The sequence below is a fragment of the Artibeus jamaicensis genome, unplaced genomic scaffold (assembly GCF_021234435.1).
Source record: "Artibeus jamaicensis isolate MK-2021 breed Jamaican fruit bat unplaced genomic scaffold, CSHL_Jam_final contig_252, whole genome shotgun sequence".
In the NCBI taxonomy this organism is placed as follows: Eukaryota; Metazoa; Chordata; class Mammalia; order Chiroptera; family Phyllostomidae; genus Artibeus; species Artibeus jamaicensis.
In genome coordinates, this window is record NW_026521538.1 from 1144011 (window position 1) to 1156839 (window position 12829).

At 50.5% G+C, this 12829-nt stretch overlaps 1 protein-coding gene across 1 annotated transcript in view; it reads right to left on the minus strand.

The window, feature by feature from the left end:
- The window catches only part of TLL2 (tolloid like 2), a 123695-nt gene extending 113553 nt beyond the window's left edge, over positions 1–10142 (minus strand). The window contains exon 1 of the mRNA XM_037138915.2: positions 9706–10142. Coding sequence (XP_036994810.2) covers positions 9706–9898 — 193 coding nt within the window. The 5' untranslated portion in view covers positions 9899–10142. The remainder of the gene's footprint in view (positions 1–9705) is intronic.
- Positions 10143–12829: the final 2687 nt, after the last annotated feature.

A 12829-nucleotide genomic window follows, 5' to 3' on the forward strand; every position in this document is an offset into this window, starting at 1 on the left:
CCACAAACTGAAAGGTTACAGGTTGGATACCAGGTTGGGGCACGAGCCTGGGTTGTGGCTTCAGTCCCCGGAAGGGGACATATACGAGAAACAACCAGTGGGTGTTTCTCACATCAGTGTTCCTCTCCCTCTGTCTCCCTCCCTTCCCCTCTCCCTAAAATCAATAAGCATGTCCATGGGTGAGGATAAAAAAAAATTTTTAATGCCACGCGGGGAGACAAACACGCTGAGAGATGTGAGAAGGGACCCAGTTGAAATCAGGGCCTGGGCAGGCCTCAGGGGGAAATGACATGAATGCCCAAGTCCCGGAGGATGATCTGGAGTTGACCAGGTGGGCAGCCCGGAGGCCTTTCCAGGCAGGAGGAAGCACCTGTGGGAGGTGGAGCATGGCAGGTAAGGAGAGAAAGATGGATGAAGAGGAGGGACAGGGTCTGCTCACTGCTCTCATCCCACATGCAATGGGAAGTCCTAAGTGGGCTGGATTTTGCAAACGTGATCAGATATAAGTCTAGAAAAGATCACTCTGCCTGCAACATAGAAAACAGACTGCAGGAGGCAAGAGCGGTCAGGCACTGCTGCAGTAGCTCACAGAAGAGCTGATGGGGGCTTGGACCAAAGAGTGGCAGAGAGAAGTGGACTGACCCAATTTTGGAAGCAGAATTGGTAGGGCTTGGGTTGGACCACATGAGGCGGGAAGGAAGAGGCAGGTGTCCAGGAGGGTGCTTGGGTTTCTGTTTTAAGCACTTAGGTAGACTCTGGTACCACCTAGTACCTGCCACCATGCAGCCCAACCCTCGGTGAGCCACCGCAGGCTCTGAGCCCAGGGGAAGAGCAGAGGAAACTGGTGCCAGTTCAGCCGGAAGGAGAACTGGCCCAGGGACACACAAACGAGTTAAGGAGGGAGGTGGCTTGCTCCTGTGGGAAACCGGCTCACACAAGACTCACAGCAATTCAAGGCCAGGGACCCAGGTGGGAGGAAGGGGAGGAAGCTTGGTGCAAATTGCAGGATGAGCTGGGAGATAAGTGGCCCAGCTGGCGGAGCAGGCAAAGACTCGGGGGTGAACATCAACACTCAAGTGCTCGTGCAGGCAAGCTTGAGAGTATTTACTGGTAATTGACAGAAGTGGTTAGAAGGTGGCGTGATCACAGATAGGTCTGTAACCAATCAGCAGGAAGACTCGGCTCCTGCGGCTGTGTTTACGTCCAGGCAGAACTGTATTATGAGCAGGCTGAGAGGACACCATGAGAACCCTGCTTATATGCATTTAGTTTCTCTTTCACCCTCTCCCTGCTTCATGGATGAGAGCGAATGAGCAGTGGAGCAATAAATGATCGCTTGTGGCAAGCGGTGAATCCCCAGAGAACTCTCTGCAGCCCTGAGAGGGGGAGATAAGCACACACTGGCCCCTGAGAGAGGGTCACTTACCCGGGAATTTTTTAATGGGGGACAATAATAGGAGTAATAATAATGGTAGCAAGAAGTAAGAATGAATGACTGCATGCTAAACACTTCATGTTCATTGCCCCAATTCATTTTCAAACAAACCTGTTTGACGAGTTTTAATAGCATCCCCATATTCCAGATGAGGAAACTGAGGCAAAGAAGTTAAAAACTCTTTCAAAACCACAAGGTAAGTGAGGGCAGACAGGCTTCATGCCACAGGCTGCCTGATGCCAAAATAGTCTCATAAGCGGGATGTTTCACTGCTTCTGTTCTATCGCCCAGGCTGCACCCACCAGGAGACCCCGAGGAAACATCGGCCATCTAAGCCCTCTTCCTTGGGAGGTGGCTGGACCCACCATCCTCGGGCAACCTGACATCCAGGCATTACTCCAGGTCTTCTAAAAACGGGGTAGAGAGACAGAGACAGGGGCGGGTGCATTTGAACACCTTGAATTATTCACTTACTCTTTCCAACGCATTGAGACTAAGATACTTTGAAGGCCAGAACTGTCTCGCTGCTGTTGGGATCCGAGCCAAGGATAAAGACAAGGGCAGGGAGAAGGCTGGGCGATGGCGCGCTGGGGAAGAAGTGCACAAACATGACCTTCAGACAGGGCAGCACGTGGACTCATATAGACTGTGTGTGGAGAGAGCCAGGAGAAGGAGCGGTTCCAGGGCTGGAGGGGCTTAGAGGAGAGAACAGAGGTTTGAAGAGTTTGTTCCACCACTTCTAAGTTCAGTGTCCTGTGTGGGTCCCAGCCCAGCCTCTGCCCTGTGCAAGCACGGAGCCCCCATCCTGCAATGTCCACAAAACCGCAGGAGCCCAGACCATCTCCTGGCTGAGTGACCGATGGAGGGGAGAGAAAAAGCCATCAGGTGTCACCCAGAGCTCTCAGGCAAAGCTGCAACCACTGTGAGGATTCACATCATCATTCTTCGTCTTGAAAAAGCTGTTGAGGGCTGAGAAGGAAAGTTTTGGAGACCAATGAAGTTATAGCTTCTATTCAGATTGCTTGGCTTGGTCTCCATGGCAAAAGAAGGGGTGCCATCATCAAATGTGGTGTGGTCCCCAATCCTGCTCAAGTCTCAACTGTTTGAACGAGGAGGCCATGGGAAAGAGGAGCAGCTGGGAGGAGCCATCAGCTGAATGGAGGCACAAGCCCAACACCATTCACCGGTAAGTCCTCATTCATGTCATCCATAGGTTCTAGGAACTATGATGGAACTACATATAATGGATCTAATTTTACCACAGGCTAATTGATATAAACAAGAGTTAAAATCCTGTAGCATCTCATCAACATTAAAACAAGATGACGTTGAATGAAATGATGTTAATTCAAGGACCTGCTGTAGTCCAGGGCTGGCTTCTCAGATGACACTTGATTGGCTGTAGTGCATGGAAATTCCCACCCCTGCCTATCCTCAAGAAAGCCAATGATTTTCCTGGCAGATTCCGAGACCAAACTGTCTGGATATAGAGGAGTTAAAACTCTGAAAACATCATAGGGCTTCGGTTGTTCAAATACTTGATTTCCTGTCACTTAGAAACCTTGTTGGATTAGTATGAGATGATAATAATAAAAACGATATTATTTATTGACTTTTACCATGTTCCAGGCACTTTCTAAGTGTTTTGTTTCTATTCATTCATTTAATCCTCATAACAACCCTCTGTGGCAGATATTAGTAGCCCCATTTTCTAGATGAGGAGACCGAGATCCAGAAGCATAAGCAGGTCCCACAGCCAGTCAGCAGCAGAGCCAGGATGGGGACCTGTGCCGTCTGCCTCCGGAGTTCACCCACTGGGCCTCCAGGCTCACACACAGGAGTGGAAAGTGGAGCTGTAGACGCAATTCAATTTAATCCACACACTTTGCGCATGACAGATTTGTAAGGGTCCATGAAATTATAGCAATATTTCACATTTATTGAGTGTTTAGCACAGTACCAAGTGCCTTTCATAGAACCATAAGCCTGTGAAATAGGAGTTTCTATCAACCGTATTATATAGACCAGGAAACTGAGGCTTTAAGAATGAAGCATTGCCCAAGGGGACAGTAAGTGACAGAGCCAAGAAGGAAAAGCCCAACTCAGCTTGACTCCAAAGTGTGGGTCCAAAACAAAGGGCTGGGAGAAGCCAGGAGGAGCTCAAACAGCAACCGTGGGCCAGGACAGTAAGTTCCATGATAGTGGCCAGATGCAGTGATAAGCAAAAGGTCCAGAACTGGCCACAGGAGATGCTGAATGATGACCCGTGTACACTCAGCTGCCATCAGGAGCACCTTCCTGCTGAAGAGGCCAAGACCCGAGCTGGGATCTCCCAGGGACAGGGCTGAGGTCTGGTTGGCACTTCAATCCCCAGCACCCAGTACACGACCCTGCGTGTCTTAGGAGCTGGCACATCCAGGACGGCTGTGGGGGGGCTCCGTTGTACAGCTATGGCCCCCTCCTTCCTCTCCTCTCTCTGTGCTGGACAGAAAATTGATTAAAGGGCACCCTCTCATCCCACTGGAGAGGGTGTGAAACACTCACTGCTGCACAACTGGGCAGGAGAAAGAAGGAAAATGGGTTCCACTGATGTCAGAGGGGGACCAACCAAGGATGAAACCATTAAGGACTTTTCCATCTGCAGAACTTGAGTCCAGTCTGCAGAAGTGGCGTCGGAAGTCAAAGGAGCACCAGTGTCAGGCAGGTCCTGGCATGAAGTTCAGGTTCTCCACATGCAAATGGAACGATCGCGGCTGCTTGTCCACCCCCAGGACTGGGACAAGGTCAATGGAGTATTGCCCTTGATATCACTCAGCCCCTAATCCAAAAGGGGCCAAGGTGTTTGACTGCGTGGCCTCCTCTCTCCCAAATACTACCCGCCCTAACGTGAGTCTTGGCCAGAGTTGGGACCTCTGGGTTCTGTGCATGCCCCCAACCCCCAACACTGCCCTAGCCCATCCTCATCTTCACTTACTTTATTTCAATCTTTATTGGGCTATAACTCACACACCATAAAATTCACTCTTCACTTACTCTTATGACCCTGTTTATCAATGATCATAAGGTCCGAATTCAAGAATCCCTATCTAACTACACCACATGAAATCCATTGTTCATTTATTACGAAAACTCAAATTCCTCCATAGCATTTCGACGAGAGCGCGAGAAACACTCGTGACACCTGCTCTGTGTTTTCACATCCTGGACACACCAGTCCAGAGCACTTGCCCTGAGCCAGAATCCATACCGGGCACTTGGCAAACACTATATCACTTAATCCTTAAAACAACCCTGAAGAGTGAGTATTTCTAGTCCTTTTCAAGTGAGGAAACTGAGGCTCAGAGAGGTTAAGTAACTTGCCCGAGGTCACAAAGCCTTGCATAGGTGGTAGAGTTTGAATCTAGGTCTGTCAGGTGTCAAAGCCTGTGTTCTTGCCCTGGTTGATGTATCTCAGTGGACTGAGTGCCAGCCTGCGAACCAAAAGGTCGCTGGTTGGATTCCCATTCAGGGCACATGCCTGGGCTGCTGGCCAGGTCCCCAAGTGGGGTGTATGTATGAGAGGCAAACAATTGATGTATCTCTCATACATTGATGTTTCTCTCCCTCTTTCTCTCCCTTCCCCTCTCTCTACAAGTAAATAAATAAAATCTTTAAAAAAAAAAAGTCTGTGCTCTTAACCACCTCCACCCTGCCCCAGTGCACTCTGGGGTGGAATCCTGGAGACAGAGGTGGACTACACGGCGCTCCCGCCTGGAGAAACGGAGAAGACAAACGTTTTGTCTCGGTGCAGTCCTGGGATATTTTAACTCCATCAAATCAGCATCTGGCCTTCAGCAAGAACACCAGGACAAGGAGGGATGAGAATAGAACTGAAAGATGTCAGTCGCCCTCACCTGGGCATGGCCCACGGGGTATTGGGGAGAAGAGGTGCCAGGAAATAGGCAGTGCCAGCAAGGCAGGCTTCTGGGGGGCACCACGGGAGCCTCAGATCTGTGCTTAAGAATCCAGGATGCCTGCCCCTGCAAGGAAGGATGGCAAGTCCTGGGGAGCACGCCCAGGACTCCACGACCCCCCAGCTCCACCCCAAGTACTCGGGAAGGCTGCAGCTCACTAGGCCAGGGCTGCTTCACCTTCCAGGCTGAGAGAGTGCTTAGCGGTTCCTTCAGCCATGGGCCCACATGGGACCAAAATCGTCATCCCTGACTCAGCAAATGTTGGCCATGCCTACAATGTGCCAGGCATGGCTCTAGGCACTGGGCTTAAGAGCAATGGCCAAAGCGGACCAGAACCGCTGACCGACCCCCCAGAGTTTAACGTCCCAGCCCCTCCTCAGTAATCTGAGGGCTGCTGGCAAGAGCTTCCTTGGATAAAGCTGCCCTAGAGGGCTCTGGGTGCCCCCCAAATAAGGAGGCTTTGCAGAGGCCTGGTGGGGACAAGACCCCATCCACTAAAGAAGCTACCTCAATTCCATTCCCTTTGTCGAATTTCCTCCTTTCCTGTCTCGCTCTCCCTGCTACCTCACCCTGCTTTCTGGGATCCGCTCCCAAACTACCGACATACAAGTCTTTGTCTCAGGCTCTGCTCTCTGAGGAATCCAGCTACAACTAGCCTCATGCCTCCCCTACAGGGCAAGTAGTTTTGTTCCCATCCGCATTTTGCAGATGAGACAGAGACATGCAAAGGTAAAGTGCCTTGCTCAATGCCACACAGACAGTAAGAGATATGGATCCAGGCCTTCGGGCTCTGAATCCTGCTAAAGAATTATAGGTGAGGACAGGCAGGCAGGAGAAGCAAAGGCTTCTCTCAGAGGCCTGGCTATTGGGAGACTGGAAAACACAGTAGCGGAGCTATGAACCACTGGTCAAAGACAATGCCCAGAGGGCCCCATGCACCTGACCACCCCACTCCAGGAGGACTTCAGATTCTCTCCTGTCCTGCAATCACCTGATTTTTATTTCAATAAATAGATTTTATTTAGTTATTTACTTTTAGAGAAAGGGAGGGAGAAAGAGAGGGAGAGAAACATTGATGTGAGAGAAACATCAATCAGTGGCATCTCGTACATGCCCCCAGTTGGGGTCTGAACCCACAAGCCAGGCACATGCCTTGACCAGGAATCATCGAACCAGTGACCTTTTGCTTTGCAGGGTGATGCCCAACCAACTGAGACACTCCAGTCAGGGCTGCAATCACCTGATTTTAAAACCATACCTTTGTACCACACCAAATACATTGTTTACTAATAAATTTAAATTTTACAGTTTAAAACTTGCTTTTTGAAGGTCTACATGGAGGTATTCTCTCAACAAGTTTCCAGAAAATGTATTTATAAAGTACCTAACTCTATGTCAGGCACTGTTTTAAGCACTTTAATCTATTAGGAATCATCCCCATTTATAAATGAGGAAACTAAGGTACAGAGAAATGACCTGACTTGCCCAATTTCACACAGCTTGTAAATGGCAGTGTGAAGAGTAAAATTTGTACATGATAAAAATTTTAAACAGTAAAACAGTCACCAATTTGATCAGCCTCTGAGTGACTGAGATGGAAGCAAAAGTCGAACAATGCTAAAAGGAAGGAACCAGAGGCACAACTCTAATGTCCAGAAGATATGAATTGGGTGCAGGGTAAGACAGCAGATGTGGGCCAAGAGAACCAGCACCCTGGACCCGTCAGTCTGCAATCCTCAAGTCAGGCATTTCACTAAATAGCTGAGCAACGAGGCCCTGGGGGGAGAGGGCTTATCCAAGGTAACACAGCTCCCACAAGCCCAGGAACAGACTCTCATCTTCATACTCTGCACCTGTTGTAGATGGAGAGCCCCAGCTGAGAAGCAGCAGGCGGGAGGCGCTTTTTGATTTAAAGCCCTGAGGCAGGTCCTTTGCTGAGGGCTTCTGGCTAGAGGAGTCAGGGAGTTCAGATTCCACTGGCATTAAGATGAGAGGATGGCCCTAAAGATTTCATTTTAAATATGTCACGAGGAAACGCAGTGCTCCCCTGAGCTGATGGGAGGCATTTCCTTTCCTTGAGATCTCAGTGCACTGGTGAACTGCCGTTGTCTTTCCAGACTTCCCTAGATCAGGGAATTTCCAGAACCATAGGCAGACTGAGATGTGATCTTTTCCCAGGGGTCTCCCTGGCTATCGCCCTCTTCTGGCCACTTTCAGCATCAGCATGGACCAAGAAGAGGCCAAACACTTGGGAGGATCGAGGATGGCAGTGGAGGATGCATGGAGCTGACCAAACCACACTCCCAAGATCCTTTACTTTCCAGCCCTGCCCACCAATCCGATCTTATTTGCAAAGAGCCAAAAAGCATGCATGCTGTGGCTACCCAGTGTTTTCTCTAAAATTACTGGAGAAAAATGAGCCCCCAACAGGCAACCTACCTCAACGTTATTCCTCAAGGCTGAGACCAGGAGCTAGGAGCTCTCACAGACAGACCTATATACCTCTTTCACCTGGATCTGCAGCACCCAGCCTAACAGAGGTGCTTAATACATTCCCCAACAAATTGATCACTTCCCCAGTCCAGCTGCCCAGACCATCTCCTACAGCTCCCAGCTCACATTCAGTAGAGTCAAGGATCTGGCAGGTACAAGTGATGGCTGAGGCACCCTTTTTAGCCCCAACCCCACTGCTGCAGGCTTAGTGTCCGTCTTCTCAAGCCAAGACCACCATTCCTACAAAGACCCGTCTCCCCGGTCACAAGCTAGATAGGTCCTGTGATGACTGAGATACCTCCGCCAGGCATGCTACTGGTCGATACCCTCTCACACTACCCAGGAACCAGCTCTTCTGCCCACCTTCCCCATTCAAAAGCCCTGCAGGGTACAGCAATAAATGGGTATTCTGGAGGAATCTTCCCACACTGTAAGACAAAGCCCCTCAAAGCCTGGTTTGATCTTCAACCTCCAGAAGATCCTCACCTGAGACCTGAGGTCCTCCAGCTTCCTAGGACCCTTATCTTTCCCAGATTTCATCCAATTCTGACCTGCCGTCTGCCTAGCACAGTCCACAACTGCTGCAGGAGCAATAAAAAAAATTACATGGCCTTTGATATTACTCCATTTGTGGGTAATTTCCCCATAAATCATCTGAGTCCTCCTACAATTACTGTCCCCATTTTAGAGATGAGGGAACTGAGTCTACTACTATAAATCTCCAGGGAGTGAGGAATTGGGCCACTGGCCCATGGCGACCCCTCAGATCTGGCCCAGCTCCTGAGGGAAGCATCCTGCCTGTTAGGAGATGGAGACAGACTCTTCCCTCTGCGCATTTCTGCAAGCCGCCTAGTGAAAAGGCCAGAGCACGCCTCTAGGTAAACACTACTCAGGGCCCCTGGCCACCTGCCAGGAACCGCTGGGCAGGCCTCTGAGACCATCCTCTAACCGGAGGGTGAATACCCCTCTGTCCCAGCTGGGAACTGCCTCAGACCCACAGGTTCTCTTTGGAACATGTGCTTGAGTCCTTCTAGGGCTGACGTCTCAACTAATTATTCTGGCTTGGAAGCTGCTTCCCTCAAGACACAGGAGCCAGTTGGTGGCTCACGGGAAGCGGGAGCTACAGCGCCTAGACTGAGATTTGCGCCAGTAAGATTTGCGCACCCCGGGGAGCCGCTTCCTGGAAGGATTACGGCACCTGCCGGCTTCCATCTCCGTTCGCCAGGGACGACCCCCAAGCAGGGACCATGCTGAGGGGCCAGAGGGTAGTGTGTGGCCACTTGAGTCATGCACATTTTTCCTCAGCCACCCCGCTCCTTTGGTCTGCTGTGAAGCTTTTAGATTTCTAAAAATGTTCTTCCCAAGAGTAACCACAAGATGTTGGGAAACTTTACGCGAAACTTACGAATGCGGTGAAATCGGAGCCAGCGACTGCATCTGAGCCTGGGAACGCCGCGCCCAGCCCGACGCTCCACTCCGGCCCAGCGGGTCCCGCGGCAGCCGTGCCGACCACCTGGCTGTCAAGCAGCCCGGGTGCCCTCCCCAGCCCCGAAAGCCTTCTCAGGCTTGGGCACCTGCCGATTCGCTTAGGGAACGCTCCCGCGTCCGCCACCCCGAGCGCACCGCAAACCAGGGACCTGGACGTCCCAGCCCAAGTGGCATTTCAGCCGTTCCTTTGGGGCGGCATTGTTTTCCCGGGGAGCCCCGGGGACCTCGAAGGAGGGGAGGGGAGACCCGCCCCACAGACAGCGGAGCAGGCTTACCCACCACCTCATTTGCATTTCAAAGGCAAACTTCTGCCGGACTTGTGGCGGCAGCACCTACCCGCTTTGCATGGGTCGTGGTAATGCTCCAGCTGCTGCTCCGCGCTCTCCTCGCCTTCCAGCGCCGAGTAGTCCGAGGCGGCCTCCGAGCGCTCCCCGAGGCCCTCGGCGTGGTGGGGCAGCGGCAGCGGCAGCGGCGGCAGCAGCAGCAGCAGCAGTGGCCCAAAGGCTCCGAGTGCAGTCGCCGCGGGCATGGTTGCGACGGACTGGTTGCGAGGGACGAGCAGAGACAGAGAGTTGCGCGGAAAACTGGGCTCGGGAGAGGGACCGTATACAGTCGGGTCGGCCGCTGCCCGTGCGCGCTGGTTACGCGCAGGTGGTCAGCATGGTTCCGTGCGGAGCGAGCAGAGCGTAGCGCCCGTGTCCTCGTCGGGGTTCCAAGGAAGTCGCCCCGAGGAGCTACTTGCCCAGCGGCCGAAGCTGCGACTGTGGCGGTGGTGGTGGTGGTTGGAGCAGTGGCCGCTCCGCCCCTCTCCACCCGAGCTGGACCACACAGCCCTCGCCAGGGGCCCCGGGCAGCCAATCACTCGGGCGCCCAAGGCAAAGCCCCTCCTCTTCCCGGCACCTCCGCAACTTCGGAGGAAGGGGAGCAAGGTTAAGATGCTGAAGGCAAGCACCCTGGATCCGTGGAGCTCCCACTGGAGAACGCTGCTCCTTAAGATTAAGAGGCTGGACTTCCCGCCTTTTTATTCTCATAACTCACTTTACAACTCCCCAGTGCACATGTGGGCGAAGGCGGGCAGCAGTGGTTAGAGCTAGAGCATGGGACCAGGTCCGCTTCCCTACCTACTCCCTATGTGCTTTCAGGTAATCATTCCTCTGCAGGGATGAAGTCAATCTTCTCTCTGATGGCTTTTAGCGCAGGAAAAAAAAATCGAGGATTTCGATTCTTAAACCATGAAGGATGCTTCTTGCAGCACCAACCTAATCTAGTGGCTTAGGGACGAATGATTTAAAATGACAGATTTCCCTCTAAGTGACTCTATCCTTTAATAAAAGTCTAAGATGCTTCTACAGGCAAAAAGATTGACAAATGAACAGCTGTACGGTGCTATTTGTGTTGAAGTACAGACATGCTTTATTAAAGAAGCCATTCACCATTAACTTGATGGAATAAGAAGGACCATTTCTGAAGTCTTTTTTTTTTTTTTGCCAATTAGAAACACATGCCCGAATAATTTAGAATAATCAAGAGATATTTGAAACCCACTCCTACGTTGTCCCTTAATGTAAAAATTGCCAGGACTGAGCCATTTTGATTCATAGACATAGAAAGTATTATTACCATGAGGCTTTTCAAAGACCTTTTCTGCAAGCAAAATTGCCCTAATCAAGAAGTAAAATACACAAACGTGTAGACTATCAGCATCACACCCAGAACAATCTTTTCTCATCTAAACTGCAAGTAGAAAAAATGGACTCGACTTCCCTTTTGGGTTTCCACGGGGGTTCACAGCCTCTGATGACCAAACAGTTGACAGGAAGCCCACCCAGAGCTGGGCTTTACACAGGACTCCCGAACTCGTGCATCATGACCACCTGTCTTCTCCTCTAATAACTAGGACGAGTCCTTCAAGCCAGTCGAGGTTTAAGCTAACCACTGGAAGGGTGCTCTGGCTACTTTGTCCTGGCCCTTAGAAAGAAATGCAAGTGACCCTGCTGCTTCATGCTATCAGCTTTCATCAAATAAGCACATGCTGGATGGAGTTGGATTGGGTAAAACCTGATTAGGGACTGACAGGCAGAAGGAATTTGGGGGGGGAATGGATGCTACCAAATGGCAGAGAGGGCCAAGTGGCCATTAAACAGGCAATAGGTGTGTGGGGGAAGGGGGACATTCTGCCTAAATGCTGGAAGGAGCCAAACCCAACACCACAGTTCTCTGCCTTCAACCCAGTGAAGGTCGCCACTTGTCAGCAGACAAATCCACAAAGTCAATCTCGAAAAGACCTAATAAACTTCTGTGACACTTACAGGTCTCCAGATGGCACTAGGCAAACAGCCAACTGGGTTCATTAGCAGAGAATTCCTCTGGAAAACAGACATTACAGGAAACCTCTTGTGCAAGCACTAAGGTTGTGTGCTTTTATTGCCTCTAGTCCCCACCTGGAGAGTAGCTGCGAGGTCTTCTCACCAGCACTTTGTCCAAATATTTTGAAGACAGTGGTGCTCCTGGAGCTGGCTGCAGTTTTGTCAACAGCCCTGTTTAGATGCTACTTCTGCTATCAACCAACATCAACAATACATTTGGATCATAGGTTAGATAGTAACAAAAAAGGGATGATTAGTATCTTCTCTCATCTATATAGTTCGTGATCTCACTGCTCTCTCTCTCTCTCTCTCTCTATATATATATATACATATTAAATATTTTTAATTTAAACCCCATGAAAAAACTAGATCTAAAGATGCTCAAGTTTGTTCCATATTTAAATTGATATTATCTGTGGGCTTCCTGCCCCATAAATCATGGTCATGTGGAATACCTCCTGCAAGTGGATACGCTTTACTCCTCTTTAATCAGATGTTTGTTCTCCACCCAACTCATTCCATCTGCACCCCTACACCAAGTGCACCCCATTTCTCTTGCAGTAGCTCCCAAATCCCTCCACATTTACCAAGTGAGGGATTTGGGAGCTACTGTCATTCTGCCTTTCCAGGACACTACATATCATCTCCAAGGAAGGGAGCAGAACCTCCAAAACAAAGTGGGCACTCATCCTCTGGCACCTTTCTCAGTTTACATTACTGAACACTGAGAAGGTACTTTGGAGTTCTTTGGAGGTTATAAAAAAAATAGTAGGTAACAGTTTTTAGCAGCTGTTTAAAACCTTTTGGGGCTCTCCAAAGCCTTCGCCTGGGCTCCCCAGGGTGGCATACCAGGCCCTCCACCTACCATTAGGCCTTCCTTTCCTGAGTCCAGCCTTGGCTCTTGCCACCCATCTCTCCATTCTTGTTGCATTAAGCACCTTGTCGTTATCCTAGTAAGTGCTCGTGGCTCCTCATTTCCGTGTCTGTGCTGGGGACTTGATAACCACACAGCCTGCATCCTCACATCAGCATCTATTATAGCAGCTACTACACTTAAGACACCCTCCTACTATGTCTGCCCTACCCTACTGGCA